The sequence below is a fragment of the Gadus morhua genome, chromosome 14 (assembly GCF_902167405.1).
Source record: "Gadus morhua chromosome 14, gadMor3.0, whole genome shotgun sequence".
Taxonomy (NCBI): domain Eukaryota; kingdom Metazoa; phylum Chordata; class Actinopteri; order Gadiformes; family Gadidae; genus Gadus; species Gadus morhua.
Genome location: NC_044061.1, coordinates 632,977 through 655,004, shown reverse-complemented (window position 1 = coordinate 655,004; position 22,028 = coordinate 632,977). Strand labels below are relative to the sequence as shown.

At 47.8% G+C, this 22,028-nt stretch overlaps 1 protein-coding gene across 2 annotated transcripts; it reads right to left on the bottom strand.

The window, feature by feature from the left end:
- Window positions 1–561: 561 nt before the first annotated feature.
- Window positions 562–20,963, bottom strand: slc1a2a (solute carrier family 1 member 2a). 2 transcript variants are annotated; one of them, XM_030377338.1, is made up of 12 exons: window positions 15,806–16,047; window positions 15,678–15,696; window positions 11,214–11,350; window positions 10,460–10,612; window positions 8,544–8,794; window positions 6,589–6,697; window positions 6,092–6,218; window positions 5,352–5,585; window positions 4,564–4,758; window positions 3,870–4,004; window positions 2,326–2,542; window positions 562–1,376 (listed from the first exon to the last, which is right to left on the bottom strand). In XM_030377338.1, exons 3-12 carry the CDS (start codon window positions 11,341–11,343, stop codon window positions 1,305–1,307), a joined length of 1,623 nt encoding a protein of 540 aa, XP_030233198.1. In that variant the 5' UTR covers window positions 11,344–11,350; window positions 15,678–15,696; window positions 15,806–16,047; the 3' UTR covers window positions 562–1,304. The 2 variants fall into 2 exon arrangements, with proteins under 2 accessions (XP_030233198.1, XP_030233196.1); XM_030377336.1 differs by lacking the exons at window positions 15,678–15,696; window positions 15,806–16,047 and adding an exon at window positions 20,714–20,963.
- Window positions 20,964–22,028: the final 1,065 nt, after the last annotated feature.

Below are 22,028 nucleotides of genomic sequence, written 5' to 3'. Positions count from 1 at the left end.
GGATCTACAGGTGAGTACCTGAGCTGTGTGTGTGAGTGCGTGTAGGGAGCTGTGCGTAGTGTGTGAGTGTGTGTTTAGGTGGGGTGTGTAGTGTGTGAGTGCGTTTGTAGGTGGGGTGTGTAGTGTGTGTGTGAGTACATGTGTAGGTGGGGTGTGTAGTGCGTTTGTGAGTGTGTGTAGGGAGCTGTGCAAAGTGTGTGAGTGTGTGTGGGTGGGGCGTGTAGAGTGTGAGTGCGTGTGTAGGGAGCGGTGTGTGTGTGTGTGTGAGTGTGTGTGTAGGTGGGGTGTGTGTGTGTGTGTGTGTGTGTGTGTGTGTGTGTGTGTGTGTGTGTGTGTAGGTGGTGTGTGTGTGTGTGTGTGTGTGTGTGTGTGAGTGTGTGTGTAGGTGGGGTGTGTGTGTGTGTGTGTGTGTGTGTGTGTGTGTGTGTGTGTGTGTGTGTGTGTGTGTGTGTGTGTGTGTGTGTAGGTGGTGTGTGTGTGTGTGTGTGTGTGTGTGTGTGTGTGTGTGTGTGTGTGTGTGTGAGTGTGTGTGTAGGTGGGGTGTGTGTGTGTGTGTGTGTGTGTGTGTGTGTGTGTGTGTGTGTGTGTGTGTGTGTGTGTGTGTGTGTGTGTGTGTGTGTGTTTAATTACGCTGTCGCACGTCACGGCCCTCTTAGGTCTAAGTGCGGAGCTAATCCGTACTTAGGACCACGTGGACACGCAGGTCACAGGTAATCCCCTTACTCAAGGAGTCAAAGGTAAGTCTTCCTTCACCTTTCCACACAAGCTCTGCTGCGCTGCCTGCCTTACCAAGCAGATGCTTCCTTTATTCAACACTTTTACAAAGAAAAGGCAGAAAGTTTAGAAACGATGGAAATTCCCACAAATAATGACGTTAAAAATCAACCCAGAGATGTGTCTGCTGCTGGACCAGGAGTGAAGCTGTCTTCGTTCTGATATCGAGGGGTTGACCAACTAGTTTGTGGTCAGGCCGGTGTACTGGGGCTTCCTGCTCGCTCCCTGATGTTAAAGAGGCTATCTCCCTATCACAACACATCAGCAAATTGCCTTTAAGCAGCACATAAATAAAAGATAAAAGGAAGATGTTTCATCCAAAGAACATCTCCCCCTTGTCCCCAGCGACCACCGAGCGGCAGCACGGGGTAAGGCCGAGGGGTGAGAGAACACTGCGGAGCGTTGGACCAGTGAGACGTAGAGCGGCGTGGGGAGGCCGGGGTGGGAGTCAGGACTACAGGGGGGTCTGTCCTCCGGGGCTTAATGTCGCTGGGTGTTAGGTCAGCGGAGGGAACCAGAGTGCTGCCGCTTTAGTCCCGTTTCCACGGTTCCTCCTCAACAAATGAGTACTCTGTTGTCCTGCCGTTCCTGCCCATGGTCACCTGTAACAATGATGACACATCTGACTCGGGGGCCGGCGTTACACGCTAGTGGGCAGCAGAGAGAGCGTGGGTCCCAGCGGACCGGCCAGGGCCCCTGGTGGAGCTCCAAAATATCAAATTCCAAATAGAAGTGAGAGATACCTTTTGGGTTTTTCTCTAGAAAATGCCACAGTAATACAGTGCTACTGTTTGACAAGTTTAATGTGTTTTTCGCCGATGACATTCGAATATCAAAACTGTGGTTATCGTTATTTTGGGGTTGGCCATGTATTTTATAGAATCTCTGCCCAACAGATGTTTACAAGTTTTGTAGAAAAAATTGCAACATATGTAATTGAAAACATGTAAAAAAAATAGGAATCATGTATACATTTTTTGTAGTATGTGTGAATACATAGGGGACTAAGATTAAAATGTTTAAATTGGGATGGTTTGTGAAATAGCAGTCTTTTTGCATACCACTAGTCAACTGGTCAGAGCGCCATAAATACATGTCCAAATCAGACCCTTTCTTAAAAAAACTAAATGATACATATGAAGCATAAACAAATGAGGATGATCTGATACAAGGAATAGTTGATCAGTAAAGATATATAGTCACCATAGGCAAGTCCTTTAGGATTTCATGCACATAAAATTGTAAATCGATTTTCAAAACAAAGCATATATTTACAGCAATATAAAAAATATGATAGATATATATCTATATAAAGAAATATATATATATATATACATTATTAATAAATGTACACTGGTATCACAAAAAACTGCTTTTTCACATTATAAACACGGGAGTAAATAAATAAATATTAATTTACAAAAAAACAGTATATTCACACATATGCATGTCAACATAGAAAGTAAGAAAGAGCCCCACAAACAGAGGCAACAACCCCGAGCAGTAGAGAGGCTACATGCAGGTCTCTATGTCTGTGAGCGTGAAGTGTACCTTGCAGTCGTCTATCAACACAGCCTGCTGGTGCGAGGCGTAGGCATGGTTCTGGTGGTTGGTGTTGTTGTCGTAGAACTGCGTCTTGGCCATCTCGAACTCATCCGGGCGGCTCTGCTGCGCGTCGAAGCTGTCCAGCTCGTCCTTGGAGAGGTGGTACACGATGCCCGCGCCGTACGAGTCGCCCACCACGTTCACCGACGTGCGGAAGCGGTCCCTGCGTCGTTAAGGGGGGAGGATCAATATAAATCACTCAATGATTACCCTTATCAAGATAAGAGTATTGTGTTGACAGATACACCAACAGCTGATGTCAGCTTCTCCCATGGCCTTGATGTAACAGCCTTCTCTTAGAGGACAGTATGAGGCCATCACAGCTCTGCTGAACATTTTCTTCTACACTGCTTGGAAAAAGTGTTTGTGTTTAGTGTGTAGTGTTTGTGGATGCCTTGATGCTTTCAGTACAGTACAATACAGACCTTTACAGTACAGTACAGTACAGTACAGTATATTACAGTGCAGTGGAAGCTGCAGTAAAGTACAGTAGAGTAAATTACAGTACAGTACACTACAGTACACTACAGTACAGTACACCACATTACAGAACAGTACAGTACACTAAAGTACCGTACAATACACAACAGTACAGTGCAGACCATCACATTACAGTACAGTACAATACAGTACAGTACACTACAGTACACTACAGTACAGTACAGTACAGTGCAGTGCAGTACAGTACAGTACACTAATGTAAAGTAGAGTACAGTGCAGTGCAGTACAGTACACTACAGTACAGTGCAGTGCAGTACAGTAAACTACACTAATGTACAGTACAGTGCAGTACAGTACAGTACATTGCAGTACAGTACACTACAGTGCAGTACAGTACAGTACAGTGCCGTACAGTGCATTACACTACAGTGCAGTACAGTGCAGTGCAGTACACTACAGTACAGTACAGTGCAGTGCACTACAGTACAGTGCAGTGCTTTGCAGTACACTAATGTACAGTACAGTGCAGTACGGTACACTACAGTACAGTACAGTGCACTTCAGTACAGTGCAGTGCTGTACAGTAATGTACAGTACAGTACACTACAGTACAGTGCAGTGCACTACAGTGCAGTGCTTTGCAGTACACTAATGTACAGTACAGTACAGTGCAGTACAGTACACTACAGTACAGTGCACTACAGTACAGTGCAGTGCAGTACAGTAATGTACAGTACAGTGCAGTGCAGTACAGTACAGTGCAGTGCAGTACAGTAATGTACAGTACAGTGCAGTGCAGTACAGTACAGTGCAGTACAATACAGTACAGTGCAGTACACTACACTACAGTGCACTACATTACAGTGCTTTGCACTACACTAAAGTACAGTACAGTACAGTGCAATACACTACAGTTCAGTACAGTACAGTGCAGTACACTACAGTACAGTACAGTGCAGTGCAGTACACTACAGTACAGTACACTACAGTACACTACAGTACAGTACAGTGCAGTGCACTACAGTACAGTACAGTGGGGGTCTACTCACAGCAGCCAGTCCACCGCCACCAGCAGGCTGATGTCCTCCGTGGGAAGGCCCACCGCGGTGAGGATGAGGAGCATGGTCACCAGCCCGGCACTGGGAATACTGGCCGCTCCCACGCTGGCCAGGGTGGCTGTCATGCTGAGCACCAGAGCAGGACACGTATCCACATGACCCAAGCGTAATCGCAACATGACCCCCCCATGTTAAGGATACATTCCAGCAGTTCAGAACCACCAGCGAGTACAACGTGGCTCACGGTGACCGTGACACCTCAACGTCTTGGGACTTTTCTGTTGGTCTGTTTGTCTTTCTTCTGTCATATTTATCTTTAAAGGTATTGAAGGTAAGACTCTTAACTTCAAAGGTATTGAAGGTAAGAACTATTACTTGAGTTTAGTTTGATAGAAATGCCAAAGTCCTCCCTCAGCTGTTAGTGATTGAAATGAGAACATCGGTTTGTCTGTGGTGTGTGTGTGTGAGGGCTAGGGGTGTTGTGTGTGTATGTGTTTCCCTCTCCTACCTCATGTGATTATGTGTGAGTGAGCGAGTGAGCGAGTGAGTGAGTGAGTGAGTGAGCGAGCGAGTGAGCGAGTGAGTGAGCGAGTGAGCGAGTGAGTGAGTGAGTGAGTGAGCGAGTGAGTGAGCGAGCGAGGGAGCGAGCGAGAGAGCGAGCGATTGAGTGTGTGTCCTCTCCTACCTCACGGTGATGATCTGGCCCCAGTCCAGGTCGATGCCGTTCATCTGGGCGATGAAGATGGCGGCCACGGCCTCGTACAGCGCGGTGCCGTCCATGTTGATGGTGGCGCCGACCGGCAGAACGAAGCGCGTCACGCGCTTATCGATGCCCAGGTTCTCCTCCAGGCAGCGGAACGTCACAGGCAGCGTGCCGGCACTGCGACCAGAAAGAAATACTGTATAGTATATATATAATATATACCTACACAGTGTGAACATATACCTACACAGTGTGAACATATACCTACACAGTGTGAACATATACCTACACAATGTGAACATATACCTACACAGTGTGAACATATACCTACACAATGTGAACATATACCTACACAGTGTGAACATATACCTACACAATGTGAATATATTTAATATATACCTACACAGTGTGAACATAAACCTACACAGTGTGAACATATACCTACACAGTGTGAACATATACCTACAGAGTCTGAATATATGTTAATATATACCTACACAATGGGGATATATACCTACACAATGTGAATATATTTAATATATACCTACAAAATGGGGATATATACCTACACAATGTGAATATATACCTAAACAGTGTGAATATATGTTAATATATACCTACACAATGGGGATATATACCTACACAAGGTGAATATACAGCTACACAGTGTGAGTTTATGCCTCCACAAGGTGAATATACAGCTACACAGTGTGAGTTTATGCCTCCACAGAGTGAGTATCTACAGGGTTACTATGGTCATCATTACAGACCTGGAGGCTGTTCCCAGGGCCGTGACCCAGGCCTGGAAGATGCCCATGAAGAAGGTGTAGGGGTTCTTCTTGCAGATGACAAAGTAGATGAGCGGGAGGAAGATGCCTCCGTGGATGATGAGACCCACGATCACGGTCACCATGTACATGCCCAGCTGACGGGCCACCACCTCCAGGTCGGCAATGGAGATGATCTTACCACAGATCAGACAGGCGATACCGAGGGGGGAGTACCTGTGGATACACAAAACATATATATGTACATATATACACAACATATATATATAAATATACATACACCCAACAACATATATATACATATATACACAACAACATATACTGTATATATCCACAACAACATACCTAAATATACATACACACAACATATATATATATATACATATATACACACACAACATATATATATATATATATATATATATATATATATATATATATATATATATAAACATATACGCAACAACATATATAGACATATGTATGTATTATATACATATGTATGTTATGTATGTTATATATATATATAACATACCTAAATATACAGACACACAACAGCATCTATATACATACACACAACAACGGAATGCATTGCAAGAAAAGACTGGGAAACATCGTTCCATTCCTATGGATGATTCCGTTTACGATCCTTTAAGGAATGGATTTCCTCGGAGTATATTCTTTGTTTCACAGTAAGTTAGGGTCAGGGTTGCTGAGCTCACCACATGATGGCTCCGACCAGCTTCATGACGATCTCGTTCAGGATGTTGAAGAACTCCAGCATGAGACGGGCCTTCTCCCCCATCTTCCCCATGATGATCCCGAAGGCCACGAAGAACCCGATCAGACCTACCAGAACATTAATCAAGCCATCATCAATACCACAACGGACTCAGCATGTGTCCCTTCGTGGGGCTGATTGTTCACCACAACGCTTATTTAACGTTCACATATCAGCAGGAAATTCATATTACCAATATTGTATGACAATTGGGTTCATATTAAAATTGTTATGAATGAGCAACATTAGTTCTTCCAAAGAATTGAAAATAATATTGGGCTGTTGATATTGAGTTCCTTGTGCATTGATCCCACCGGACGCCTCTTCCGCTGTGTGAATGTGTGAATGTGTGAACGTGTGCATGAATGGGTGCATCTGACATCATCATTGTACTTTAGTGACTGTTCTTACGATGATCACATGATTGTGTTCACCCACCGAGGACGTTCATGCCGCCCTTGAACTGCAGGGACCTCTTGATGGTGAACCTGGAGGGGCCTCTGGTTCTGTTGGTGGGCACCGGGACCTTAGTCATCACCGTCTGGATCTGATGGAGGAGGAGGAGGAACGTCAACACAAAATGAATGACTCAACAAAAACATTAAAGCTGGGGCAGGCAATTTGGAGACACCAGTAAGCTAGATTCTAAAAGTTTCCAACCTACAAAGCCCTCCTCAGTCGACCTACAAGCCCCTCCCACTGAACACCTGGCCAGCTGTTAGATCTGCTAGTGTCGAAAGGTCTTTAGTCCTGCAGGTAGACAGACAGGTAGGTAGACAGACAGGCAGGTAGACAGACAGGTAGGTAGATAGACAGGTAGGTAGACAGACAGGTAGGTAGACAGACAGGTAGGTTGACAGACAGGTAGGTGGACAGACAGGTAGGTAGACAGACAGGTAGGTAGACAGACAGACAGGTAGGTTGACAGACAGGTAGGTGGACAGACAGGTAGGTAGACAGACAGGTAGGTAGACAGACAGACAGGTAGGTAGACAGACATGTAGGTAGACAGACAGGTAGGTGGACAGACAGGTAGGTAGGTAGACCGACAGGTAGGTAGACAGACAGGTAGACAGACAGGTAGGTAGACAGGTAGGTAGACAAACAGGTAGGTAGACAGACAGGTAGGTAGGTAGACAGACAGGTAGGTAGACAGGTAGGTAGAAAGACAGGTAGGCCATCTAAATGCTCAGGTCTATCCCAGCCCTGTGACGGTACAGATACTGGCTCTGTTTTGTCAGAGCGTTTGATTGATTGATTGATTGATTGATTGATTGATTGATTGATTGATTGATTGATTGATTGATTGCTGTTGAGATGAAAAGAGAACTTCAACAAATATGACCAAAAGATTTTCAAAATAAACAGCCAACCCCAGCTTTAAGCCTAGAGCCGAGGCCAGAAGAGTGTGAACCTCAGGTGAAGCTGTGACCGCTGACTGGTAATCTGACTGGGGACTGCTGGCAGGTGGTCTGACTGGACCGTTGGCCGGTGGTCTGACTGGACTGTTGACCGGTGGACTGACTAGGGACTGGTGACCGGTGGTGTGACTGGACTGTTGGCAGGTGGACTGACTGGACTGTTGACCGGTGGTCTGACTGGACTGTTGACCGGTGAACTGACTGGACTGTTGACCGGTGGTCTGACTGGACTGTTGACCGGTGGTCTGACTGGACTGTTGACCGGTGGACTGACTAGGGACTGTTGACCGGTGGTCTGACTGGACTGTTGACCGGTGGACTGACTAGGGACTGGTGACCGGTGATCTGACTGGACTGTTGACCGGTGGACTGACTGGACTGTTGACCGGTGGTCTGACTGGACTGTTGACCGGTGGACTGACTGGACTGTTGACCAGTGGTCTGACTGGACTGTTGACCGGTGGACTGACTTGGGACTGTTGACCGGTGGTCTGACTGGACTGTTGACCGGTGGACTGACTAGGGACTGTTGACCGGTGGTCTGACTGGACTGTTGACCGGTGGACTGACTAGGGACTGTTGACCGGTGGTCTGACTGGACTGTTGACCGGTGGACTGACTGGGGACTGTTGACCGGTGGTCTGACTGGACTGTTGACCGGTGGACTGACTGGGCTGTTGACCGGTGGTCTGACTGGACCGTTGGCCGGTGGTCTGACTGGACCGTTGGCCGGTGGACTGACTGGACTGTTGACCGGTGGACTGACTGGGGACTGTTGACCGGTGGTCTGACTGGACTGTTGACCGGTGGTCTGACTGGACTGTTGACCGGTGGACTGACTGGACTGTTGACCGGTGGACTGACTGGGGACTGTTGACTGGTGGTCTGACTGGACTGTTGACCGGTGGACTGACTGGACTGTTGACCGGTGGTCTGACTGGACTGTTGGCCGGTGGTCTGACTGCGACCCACCTGTTGGAAGCAGGCCTGCACCAGGTTCTCGGGGAAGAGGTTCCGGATGAGGTCGAAGAAGGCGTCCACGCTGGAGACGTCGTCGTTCTTCTTGCCGTGGCCGAGGTTGGCCTTCAGCTTGGGGTTCCCCGGGTGGATGACGATGACCAGGATCACCCCCAGGACGGCGGCGATCACCGTGGTGGACATGTAGTATACCATGGCCCGCGTGCCCAGACGCCCGCTGGACTTGGCGTCCAGACCGGCCAGGCCTGTGTGGGTGTGATGGAGGACGCTCGGTCAGTGAACCTGTGAGATCTGTTGTGGTTTCTGAACCATAAAGGATGCAGAAGAGGCTTTTGAAGACGAGACGTTCCCCAGAAAACTAGAAGGCTTACGTTAGGATCCCTAGAACAACACGTTGTTCAGCTGTGTGTTCAACTCCCAAAAACGGAGATCAAGGATCCAGAGGTGTCAAGTACAAAAACTTCTTTACCTTACTTAAGTAGAAATTTTGGGTATCTATACTTTACTGGAGTAATTATTTTTCAGCCTACTTTTTACTTCTACTTCTTAGATTTTCACGCATTTATCTGTACTTTCTACTCCTTACTTTTAAAAAATGGCCTTGTTACTCCTATTTAATTTCGGCTTGTTTTTATTCCACCGAAAAAAAACGTAAACAAAAAAACCTATCCAGATAATTCGCGCCATCGGATAGAGAGAATTTCATTGGTTGGATGAGAATAGAAACATATACCATTCTGACACCCTATTGGTTTATACGCGATCCATGGCACCTGCGCATGACCAGAGCCCGTCTACATTCTCTGACATGACATAAATTGCGCCACATTCCAGCTACGAAATAGCAGAAGTAGATGAGCGAAATGTCCCAACCAAGCAACAGTGAGGAGGTTGGTAGCCAAGAAGACCAGCCAACCCTTCTACATTCTACAACATAAAAACAACTGAGTTCTTACTCGTTACATCTTAAATTCCTGCAGCTAAGCTTGGATACATACATTTACATTCCCAATAAAGGCTTTGTTAACATGCCTCTGAAGCTTGACTTTTTAATCCATTCCAATACTTACAGGGAACTAGTCATCATATCTTCCGCTCCATGAAACACATGTTAATGCTCAGTAGTACACAATGGTTCTTTAATGTATTTGCATTTTAATAATATGCGTTCATTTTCAATGGGCATAAATGCGTCTGAAACTGGTGCATCCCAATCTTTTCAACATTAGCATTATAGTCATTAGATGGCCTTTAGAAAAATGTTTTTTTTGGGGGGAAGTGGGGCAGTGTGCTATAGAGGTGTGCTGTGTGTGTGTCTCTAATCCATGGATGGGATAAATGCAGAATTCCTTGATTCCAAATTCCTTGTATGTGTGAGCATACTTGGCAAAAAAGCTGATTGTAATTCTATAGGCCCCTGTGGCACGGCCTAAGCTTTTGTCCTTAATGGCATTTTTTCCCCCTTGCATTACTTTTACTTTAATACTTTAAGTAGTTTTGAAAGCAGTACTTTTATACTTTTACTTAAGTAAAAGCTTGAGTTGATACTTCAACTTCTACAGAAGTATTTTTAAACGCTAGTATCTATACTACTTGAGTAATGAATGTGAATACTTTTGACACCTCTGCAAGGATCTATGATCACAGAACACCAAACAATGGAAGAGCAGATTGTTTCTGCTGTGTGTATAACTCCCCAAGTAACTGAGATCTAAATAAAGAAGAGTTTCCTTATATATTCTGTCACATGTTTTAATAGAATAGCAAACAGAGAAATGGGCTCATCGGCAGCAGGTCGTCCCTCTTATCATTTAACTTCATGATAACCAGCTGTTCTACCGTCACCATTTCTGTGTGATAGATAAACCAGCCGTTGCCCTGCGGGGGTCCTTTGTTAGACCCTCTCCCACCTGTGACCAGACTGGACACCACCAGCGGCAGGATCAGCATCTTCAGCATCCTCATCAGGATCTCTCCAGGGAACGAGATGATCATGACCACGTCAGGAGGGAGCGGCGCGATGTGACGCAGCAGCATGCCGGAGATGGAGCCCAGAAACACACCTGAGAGAGGGGGGGGATGGGGGGGAAGGGGGAGAGTGAGGGGGGGGGAGGGGGGGGGAGAGAGAGTGGGGGGAGAGAGAGAGAGGGGGGGAGGGGGGGGGAGAGAGAGTGGGGGAGAGAGAGAGAGAGGGGGGGGAGGGGGGAGAGAGGGGGAGAGAGAGAGAGAGAGAGAGAGAGAGAGAGAGAGAGAGAGAGAGAGAGAGAGAGAGAGAGAGAGAGAGAGAGAGAGAGAGAGAGAGAGGGAGGGGGAGAGGGTGGGGAGAGAGAGAGGTGAGGGAGAGAGGGAGGGGGAGGGGGGAGGTTAGTGGTGGTGGTGGTGGTGTTAGAGGCGGTGGTGGTGTTGGTGATGGAGGTGGTAGTGGTGTTGGTGTTAGTGGTGGTGGTGTTAGTGGTGGTGGTGTTAGTGGTGGTGGTGATGGAGGTGGTGCTGGTGGTGGTGGTGGTGTAAGTGGTGGTGGTGATGATGGTGGTGCTGGTGAATGAGGTGGTGCTGGTGGTGGTGGTGTTAGTGATGGTGGTGGTGGTGATGGTGGTGATGGTGGTGGTGGTGGTGGTGGTGGTGGTGATGGAGGTGGTGGTGGTGGTTTTGGTGGTGCTTTACCCAGGATGGTCAGCGTCAGCACCATGTTGTTCATGATCTTGTCGCAGCAGCCGCCGCACGCCGACTCCTCGGCCTTCTCCACCGGCTCCAGCTGGCTCTCATGCATCCTCACCTCCACCTGCTTCTGCATGTTGGCACTGGAGAGGAGGAGCAGGAGGAGAGGAGGAGAGGAGAGGAGGAGAGGAGGAGAGGAGAGGAGGAGGAGAGGAGGAGGAGGAGGAGGAGAGGAGAGGAGGAGAGGAGGAGGAGAGGAGTGGAGGAGGAGAGGAGAGGAGGAGAGGAGGGGAGGAGGGGAGAGGAGGAGAGGAGAGGAGGAGGAGAGGAGGAGGAGAGAGGAGAGAGGAGAGGAGGAGAGGAGGAGAGGAGGAGGAGAGGAGAGGAGGAGGAGAAGAGGAGAGGTGGAGGAGAGGAGGAGGAGAGGAGGAGGAGAGGAGGAGGAGGAGGAGAGGAGGAGGAGGAGAGGAGGAGGAGGAGAGGAGGAGGAGAGGAGAGGAGAGGAGGAGGAGAAGAGGAGAGGTGGAGAGGAGAGGAGGAGGAGAGGAGAGGAGGAGAGGAGAGGAGGAGGAGAGGAGGAGGAGAGGAGAGGAGGCGGAGAAGAGGAGAGGAGGAGAGGAGAGGAGGAGAGGAGAGGAGGAGGAGGAGGAGAGGAGAGGAGGAGAGAGGAGAGGAGGAGAGGAGAGGAGGAGGAGGAGGAGAGGAGGAGAGGAGAAGAGGAGAGGAGGAGGAGGAGGAGAGGAGGAGAGGAGGAGGAGGAGGAGAGGAGGAGGAGAGGAGGAGAGGAGGAGGAGGAGGAGGAGAGCGGGACAGGAGGACGAGGAGGACGAGGAGGAGAAGAAGAGAGGAGGAGGAGAGGAAGAGATGAGGAGAGGAAGAGAGGAGGAGGAAGAGGAGAGGAGGAGGAAGAGGAGAGGAGGAGGAGAGGAGGAGGAGAGAGCAGTTAGTAGAGAGACGATCCTGCAGGGTTCACTTTACAGTACGGCTTCTGATCCGGTGTGTCGGCCCAGCCTGGTTAATGAATGAGCGTTACTGAACGCAGCAGGGAGGCTGAAGGCGCTGCTCCGGCCATCTGATGGAGTAGACTTTAGCTTCCACTTAAGACACAATGACCTTTCTATAAAAAACAACATCAACTTCTGACTCATCCGGCTATGAAAGTATTGCAGAATGAGCTTTTTAGCTCATATGGGGCCGACCGTAATCTGTCACCCCCGTCTCCCCCGTCTCCCCCCTCGTCTCCCCCCCAAACCCCCCCCCTGTCTTACACCTCTCTCCCCCCGTGTCCCTCCCCCCCCTCCGTCTCCCCCCTCGTCTCCCCCCTATATCTCCTCTCCGTCTCCCCCCTCGTCTCCCCCCTGTATCTCCCCCCTGTCTTACACCTGTCTCCCCCCCGTGTCCCTCCCCCCCCTCCGTCTCCCCCCTCGTCTCCCCCCTATATCTCCTCTCCGTCTCCCCATGTCTCCCCCCTCGTCTCCCCCCTATATCTCCTCTCCGTCTCCCCATGTCTCCCCCCTCGTCTCCCCCCTATATCTCCTCTCCGTCTCCCCATGTCTCCCCCCTGTCTCCCCCTGCCCCCCCGGCTGTGTGGACATCAAGCAGCTGTTTGAGAGGAATGATCTCGGGTAACCATCGGAAGACACCTTACATGTTAAAAAGCCTCCATGTATATAGACATGCATACATATCTATATTTGTTGATGCTATGTCCGTGGTTATTTGAGTTCATATTTTGGAGGTATCTCTGGCTACACTTTTAATAACCTCATCCATTTCTTAGAATTTCGGATGCAAATCTGAAATATTTGAAACAAGTTCTTCCATAATTGTATGGCTGCCTCACCTTATCGAGGACGGACAGCAACTGAAGGTTACATTTAAGAGTGAAATGTGTGGTCAGATATAATCGAGCTCCAATTACGTTTCCTGTTCTCTGATTCATTTAAGGTCAAATATGAAATGAGAAGCCCTTTATGCAGACGTGTTCTGGGGCTACACCGTCGATGCAAACATCCTTCATTTGGGAAACATAGTTGGGTTAAGGACACCTCATTGTGTGGTTCAACCAAATTAGCTACAATACAAATAAACTAAATGACAATGGGACAAAAAGGAATAATTATCCATATATTATATTATATCTATATGTTGCTGCACCTGATGGCAGAACCTGGGCTTTACAGCGCCTTGCATGTTGATGGAACGATAGATGATGGCCTCCCATCTTGCATTCGATGTCTATCCCAAAGCGATTGTCATTTAAAAAGAGAATGCATGCGGTCTGAGAGACTGAAGTTGGTCAAAAGGAGAATAAGGAGAACAATAGAAGAGTTGAGCCTGGAACAGAGCCGAGAAGGAGACGTCGCCAGACATGACTTAATCAATCTTTGAAGCGTTTATTTGAAAGTGTTCGCTGGAGGGTTGGAGGGGAAAGAATGAAGCATAAACGAGTTGAGGAAGGGATTCAGAGCGGGGCGAGTGTGAGGACTGATGAACAGCAAACCCCCGCATGGCTCTAAGACGCCCAGCGCTGCACCCCCACCCCGGGTTAATGTCAGGGGGGGCCTCGGGGGGACCCCACCCCGGGTTAATGTCTGGGGGGCCTCGGGGGGACCCCACCCCGGGTTAATGTCAGGGGGGCCTCGGGGGGACCCCACCCCGGGTTAATGTCTGGGGGGCCTCGGGGGGACCCCACCCCGGGTTAATGTCTGGGGGGCCTCGGGGGCCCCCACCCCAGGTTAATGTCTGTGGGGCCTCGGGGGCCCCCACCCCGGGTTAATGTCTGTTGGGCCTCGGGGGCCCCCACCCCGGGTTAATGTCTGTGGGGCCTCGGGGGGACCCCACCCCGGGTTAATGTCTGGGGGGCCTCGGGGGGACCCCACCCCCTTGGGGAGCTTCAGGCCGAGCTCAGCACAATAAAGGCCTCACATGAGACGGGGTGTCCATAGAAGATGGTGATTATATTATAATTAACAACTTCCACATTAGCATTTTTACAATCCAAAGAACCTTTTCAAAAGTAAAATACATCTGCAAGATTGTCCATCCTCAAATTATATGATCTGATTATGTTTCAACGCTCTTCCTGGGAGAAGCTGCCCACTTTACCCCTGAGGTCTCGTTGTTTGTTGTGGTCTCACTGAGAGGCTGTAGCTCAGAGCCCCCCCCCCCTCCTTCAGATCCCTGCAGTAGCGCGGTGCCGTGCCATGACGTAACTCTAATACACCTGAACCCTCGGAGCCCTCGCTGGTCACCGGATCAACGGTCAGCCGTCAGGAGCTCTGCTCCCTGCCGCTCTACACCTGGCTTAAGGCTGAACACATGCACCTCGCTCAATGGACTCCTCCACAGTTATACACAGATCTACACCGCAATACTATATGCATTCATATATATATATATATATATATATATAAATATATATATATAGAGAGAGAGAGAGAGAGAGAGAGAGAGAGAGAGAGAGAGAGAGAGAGAGAGACCATCCAAGGTTTTATAAAGAGGACAATTATAGTTTGTTTGTTGCCATTTTTAAGTGGTAATGAGAGGCTACGTCCCATGACAGCGGAGAACAAATTGACCACAAAACGGCCAAAGCTTTTTTAGGAGCTACTAAATATTCCACAGGCGGACAGGGCAGCCTCCACATACACACAGCCTGAGCTCTAATGAGAGTAAGCCCTCTAAAGAGGATCCAATTAGCCCAGAACACAGCTGATTGAGTTGCGTAACGGCGAGAGGGGCGGCACACGAAGAGTCAAGCCGTCAAACGAACCAGCTGGCCCCGCCCCTCAGATTACAGCGGGATCAGACCGCAGGGGTCACTGCCGCCACCAAGACGCCACCAAAATATTGACAACCCCGCCCGCATAATCATTACCCCCGCACACACACACACACACACACACACACACACACACACACACACACACACACACACACACACACACACACACACACACACACATACACACACACACACACACACACACACACACACACACACACACACACACACACACACACACATATACAATGTAGTGATCCCTTTCCTCTGCAACAAATGAAATGATCTGCCTGATAATTATCGACCATTTAGAGTACCCCCCCCTCCCACGCTGGCTCAGTAATCATCAGAAGCTCTCTCTCTGTGGGCCGGGGTTAGCCAAGCCGAGAGCACGGAGTAAGCGTACTCCTTCTTCCTGAATAATGACCACTTATCAAGAGTGAGGGGAAGTCAAATAGGATTCAAGTTTGAAAAACACAAGACAAATTCGCCAAAACATTTCTTTGTGTGCAAATGCATCAATGTCATAATATTCTTATTTATAGCAGGGTAGAATAACAGGTCTGGCTGAAAGTCAAGGAGTGTTTCCGATAATGCACTCTATACTGAACAACAACGAAAACAACAATAACAACAACAACAACAACAACAACAGAGACAGAGGCACTTGCAGCATTGCTTACCCAGAGTTGTCTGTTGTTGCTTGGAATTGAAAAAAGGGGATTTGCGAGTGACTACAAAGCCATGAGAATCCCTGAAGAAACAAACCAAATCATGTCTGATCCATTGGTAAATCCAGTCCGAATATCACCTTCAAGTGCGCTCCTCTCTCTAAGCCCTTCAGTCGGGTTCCTTCAACTTGTGAAACAAAAGGCCGCCAAATGCCCGCGGACGTGCTGCGCCGTATCCAGCGATGCTCTGAGTGGAGGACTCTGAGCGGCCTGGACGTCTGCTCTCCTAACCGGCGGTGAAGAGGTGAACTGGCTCACCCGCCTGTCTGCTGGAGTCTTCCAGGGAGGAAGGTGGAGCCAACCGCCCGTCAACAAAGCTTAGTCCGAGGAAGTAAGTGAACATCCTCGCTGGGCGTTCTCCTCCTTCCTCGTCTAATCCTCCAAACAGAAGAACGATGCGTACCTCGAGACTGAGAAGGTCCCACATGAGGAAACCTGGACTTCCAAAGGATGGAGAGTCGCATGGACCAAAACACACATATTAGAAAATAACTAATTATACGCGGATGACAATGTGCAGATCAACCTCGGAACCTTGGTTCCATCTATCAGATAACGAAAGGCCTTTGCTGCACAGAACTCCAGTTATTCCAAAAGTGCTACCAGTGTCACTGGTAGCTTTGCCAGTGTTACAATGGCAAAACCAAACGCAACACAGTTTCATACCAGCGCAATGCTCCCTCTGTTGAATCGTGGATATTGTGAAAACTAGATCTCATGCATACACTAATACTCCTGTTTATTAATTTTAGGCCTTCTTTGTATTCACTTATGCAATGTGCAGCAGCATCGTCTATAAAACACAAACTAAGTGCTTTCATCTGGTGAGTTGTTACTGAATTGATAATGAGCAGGTCGGGCTGGAGCCCTCCCCCTCCTGAGAGCTGCAGACCAGAGAGCTTGTTGTAGAAGGCAACCCTAACCCTAACCCTTACCCTAACCCTAACCCTAACCCTAACCCTAACCCCCTCCTGAGAGCTGCAGACCGGAGAGCTTGTTGTAGAAGGCAAACCCTAACCCTAACCCTAACCCTAACCCCCTCCTGAGAGCTGCAGACCGGAGAGCTTGTTGTAGAAGGCAAAGGACGGCCTGCCACAGTGCCCGGATAAGAAATGATGCAGTAATAATAACTCAAGGCTATTTCTCAAAGTAAGGGCTGAATTCAAGGAGAGCCTTTATCAATTGTGCATCTTCCAGACAAAATAGGAAGGAACGCACTGATAAAGGACGCATCATTCGACATGTTACCCATGTGAACCTCCAGGATGGCCTCTATGAACGGGGATGTATGTCCCTCGACACCGACGGGGCCCCATGAGGTCTGCTGGAGAGAAGATTGCAACCGGCAGCACAGTCCAGTTCCCTCAACTGATGCGGGCCGACCGCACTGCGAGGGAGGGCGGTGAGGAGGTGATGTCATCAACAGCCCTCTCTCCTCCGGCCCTCGGAGACGAGAGGGCAGTGCCTCCGATCCGTCACCATGACGCCGTGACAGCAGCAGCCCTGTTGTGAGGAGCCAGCGATGGGAGCGCTGCATTATGCTCCGGGTCCTGCTATTACCATGGGGACAGTGTTTGGACGACATGAGGGGAGTGCGGACCCCTCTCCCCACAGACCTGATAATCTGCTGTACTGGGGACTCACCCTATTTTTAAATGACTGTGAGGAATAGGACCATGCATTGGCCTTCTGCAGGAGATAATGACCTCCAGACGTTATTCCCCTGAGAGAAAACTCTGACTGTCCCTGCATCTGCATCTGAAGATAAGGGAAGCTAGGCATATCTTATTCAGGTTACTGTCAGTAATTAATGCTGAGCAGTCGGAGCTGTTCTGTTCACCGCAGCGGAGACAGAGGCTGTCAGGACACATGGCTAACTATTTGTCCTTTGCTCATCATGCCTGCTCTACTCCTCCTCCTCCTCCTCCTCTTCCTCCCCCTCCTCCTCCTCCTCCTCCTCCTCCTCCTCCTCCTCCTCCTCGCTCTTAACCAAGACAACCTCATGCTGCACAACCTGACAGCACACAGCGAGCTTAGACTTCAGGTGTCTATAATTATCTAATCTGTTCTGAGCCCTGCTAATCCAACACACCCATACACACAGACAGAGGTGAGAGTCCTGCCGGGGAGAATCCATAACAATGCATCTGTGAGATGCACTCACACATTCCTCCGCTTCTCTTTCTACACGTTTTGGTTTATTTCTACTGATGTTTCATACCGCACGTTGCCCCTTCAAAATGGAAAACAAAAGCTGATTTGATTGCTATGTATCTATATCTATATATATATAGATATAGATATATTTTAGGGGTGTGAATCTTTGGCTTCAGACGATTCGATTCGATTAACGATTCAGTAGTTGGCGATTCGATTCAAGGACAATTATTATTTTTTGGAACGATTCTATTCCATTCTGTAAACCACGATTCGATTCAGTAACTTTGAACCAAAATTCTATATCCGTGAAATAAACATGCAATAATGTGACACCCCTTGTCAATTTTACCATTATTCTTTGCGAAGCCAAAATGCTTCCACACTTTGGATTTCCAGTAGAGGGTGAGGGAGAAAAAAATCTCTTGTGGGACTTACTTGCATCTGACTAGCTGATGACAGAGTTACGGATTACCGAGCTGCACTTCACAAAGTAAACGTGTAAACTAAGTCTTAAAACATTATTCAGAATCGATTCATACGATTTAAAGCATTTATATCGATTATTGGTGAAGCCAAAGAGATTCATTCTATTTATTTATTTTCGCAGATCGATTTAGTTGAATCGGTAGGACTGACAGTCGATTCATCGATGCATCGCATGAATCGTTACACCCCTAATATATATATATATATATATATATGAGCGTTCCTCATGATACCAAACGGGGAGAAGAGGCCAACATCATGTCCCAACTTTCATGTTGCTTCGGCTAACAGGAATACATCCCTGCTGCACTCTGCTGTTATGTAACTTAAAGTAGGAGTTGCTCGGCATGTGAGGAAACCCTGGACCCTAAGGAGATCTGGAGGTAAAGGAGAGCCCACTGGGCCGGGGGGGGGGGGGGGGGGGGCTGATCGGCTGTCGATCCATCGACAACACCATCATGTCAAGTCTGTGAAGAGGTTATTTATAGGAGACTTTTCTATGATTCTCTTTCATTTCTATTATTATCTTCATCCATATCTTAATTTATTTTATTTTAATTTAATCCAGAGGTCACTCCAAGGTCAGGGACACACAAACACAAATTTCCAATCTTCATGTATGCATTTGGGTCTTGGTTGGTTTATGATTTATATGACTACTTGAATAATGGCAATTTAGTTTACTCCGAATGTTGAAAGACAAGGTAGCTGCATATTTCAGGTCATAGGAGGAGTTTCATTTTCCACATGATTTATCATAAACAAACCAGTACTTAAGAAACAACTATAATCAACTAAAGTTTTCATATCCTTATTAATTGGTGATATTTTATGTTTGCTTTTAATGGAGATGTTTTTAATTTAAGGACAATTAATTCTGTTTTAGAGAACAGTTATTAAACGTGAAGAATGTCAAATAGTGAGCTAACTCAAGAGGGGTCATTCTAGCACACAGTAGTGAGAAACCCTACCAGAGTTAGGTTAAACCTACCAGGGTTAGGTTTAAACCTACCAGGGTTAGGTTAAACCCTACCAGAGTTAGGGTTAAACCTACCAGGGTTAGGTTAAACCCTACCAGAGTTAGGGTTAAACCTACCAGGGTTAGGTTTAAACCTACCAGAGTTAGGGTTAAACCTACCAGGGTTAGGGTTAAACCTACCAGGGTTAGGGTTAAACCTACCAGAGTTAGGTTAAACCTACCAGGGTTAGGGTTAAACCTACCAGGGTTAGGTTAAACCCTACCAGAGTTAGGGTTAAACCTACCAGGGTTAGGGTTAAACCTACCAGGGTTAGGGTTAAACCTATCAGGCAGCAGCAGCTTTAAAATGCATGAAAGTGTACGTCCACCTATATTATATATATATATATATATATATATATATATATATATATATATACTGTATATACACATATATTAGTCTTATAGAACCGAGGTTTAGTTGACAGAGAAATGTTTGCATCAAATCAGTAAATGTTAAACTGCTGTGAGGTTTTGCTCGCCGTGACAAGGAGATGCAGAATATGGAGGGAAATTAACTAACAGGGTCAAATGTAATGTTTTTCATCTCGTCTTGTCAGACATCAAATGAAATTTTGTTTATGTACAAATGTTGACGAGCTGTCAGCCGTCTGATGGCTGTAGGAATTAGATCACGGATTTTATGGATGTTGGTCATATCAGTGACACCCAGAGTGTGTTTGTCACTTGTTAGCGCAGTTGTTGTGGCCAGAAATGACACCCTGTTTATGATTATGCACGAGTCAGACTAAGCTAGGAGAACAGCGTGATATTGTTCTGCCTGGAGCCATGGCGGAATGTTCCTGTTACTGCTCTGCATCCCAAAGCTCAGCCAACACATCGCAGTTTAGCCACTCAGCTATTTTTAAGCGACTTGTTCCCACTGAGGCCCGGTATCCACCTTGCTCTCTACTTTATATTTATATTCATTTACTTGTGTATTACCTGGCACATTGCCCAATGGTAGTGCTTTAACCATAGCAGAAACGAGAGACACTGGCTTACGGAATGACTTAAGGAACACAGACAGCGTTAATCCCAAACAAACCTATGCTCTCCTTCACCAATACTCCTCAACCCAGTAGACTGGAATACAACAGTTTTGGAAAAAGTATGTAAGAAGAAGTGTGAGTGTATAAGTCCTTGTTTTAACCTGACTGCTGCTCGATACAGACAACGTAGAACATACAGGCTTATGTTGTTTGGAATTCATATCAGATGGGACAATGAGGAGGGTGAGGATATTTTAAATGATAACAATATGATGATCAGAACAAAAAAAAATACTACGAATAAAAACAGCACATTAAACAAATGTGCTCACCTGGGGATGTCTCGGCTTGTCTCTGGACTGTTGCCTCCTTCTGAAGTGACAGATTCTGTTAACCTTCTGAGAAGAATCTGCTGCGGATATCTTCTAAGGTTTAGGAGTGAACTGAAGGAACGTAATCAACCGATACAGAGTTCAACAGGTATGTCAGCCGGTGGCTGTTCGTGACCCACACTGTGAGCGTGGGACACGGAAATCTCTCCTCCCTCCCTCCTGTCTCTGGGACACACACACACACACACACACACACACACACACACACACACACGTGAGCCCCCGCTCACACACACACAGGTAGTGTAGGAAGAGGACACCTCCACCAGCGTTCATGTGTATCGCAGGCTGAGGTTCTGCTGGGCCGCAGTGACCACCGCTGAAGGTCTATCAGTCCGACGGGGCTGGTCCAGCAGGTACAGTCAACGCATTCAGACGGCTCAGTGTCCGTACGTTGACGACACTCATCATCCTAATGCTACCCAGTCTGCTGTGCAGGCTGGTTGGGGTCCTGACCTGATGAGCACATTAAGGTTATGGATAACATTAGGTATGGCGGCAGGGGGCTGTGGCAGCGTGGAGCGGCCTGCCCTGGGCGGTGCAGGCCCTGCTGCTGGGGCTGGATTAGACGCTCCTGGGAGCACTGCGCGCTCTGCCGCTCAGGACTCAGAGCTAACTTTAGCAAATCCTCTCAGAGCGTTTCTCCCTGACAGCACATGTTGGAGCGTCTGCAGAGAAACACACCAACACCTGACCTCACAGGCGCTGGGTACGCACACACACACACACACACACACAGGTGCACACGCACACACACACACAGGCACACGCACACACACACAGGCGCACCCACACACACACAGACACACACATATTTACCATGACAGGTGAATAAGCTGCCTTGTTGGTTGGTTGTGATCCATGCAGCGCAGAGCTAATGTTGATAAGCAGTCTGTAAGATGCAGTCTGTAGGATATAGTCTGTAAGATGCAGTCTGTAAGATGCAGTTTGTAAGATGCAGTCTGTACAATGCAGTATGTTAGATGCAGTCTGTAAGATGCAGTCTGTAAGATGCAGTCTGTAAGATGCAGTCTGTAAGATGCAGTATGTCAGTCTAAAGGGCGGGGGGACTGGAGCCATAACATGACTCACTGAGGAGACCAAAGATTACAGCGCTATGATCCAATGCTCCCAGTGACTAACAACCGCAGTATCCGGAAAAATAGATTAGGAACCACTTAACCTAATGAATGAACCCCTCTTCAGGTTAAGGGAACAGTCAGGATAAACTCATCCCCTCTTCAGGTTAAGGGAA

What these genes read in the sequence shown, in the direction of transcription:
- slc1a2a (XM_030377336.1), bottom strand. Translation starts at nt 11,343, where the DNA reads ATGCAGAAGCAGGTGGAGGTGAGGATGCATGAGAGCCAGCTGGAGCCG. An exon ending in GGTGTCCAGTCTGGTCACAG is followed by an intron (nt 8,795 to 10,459) that starts GTGGGAGAGGGT and finishes ACACCCACACAG; the next exon opens with GCCTGGCCGGTCTGGACGCC. An exon ending in TGTTGATAGACGACTGCAAG is followed by an intron (nt 1,377 to 2,325) that starts GTACACTTCACG and finishes TCATTGTTACAG; the next exon opens with GTGACCATGGGCAGGAACGG.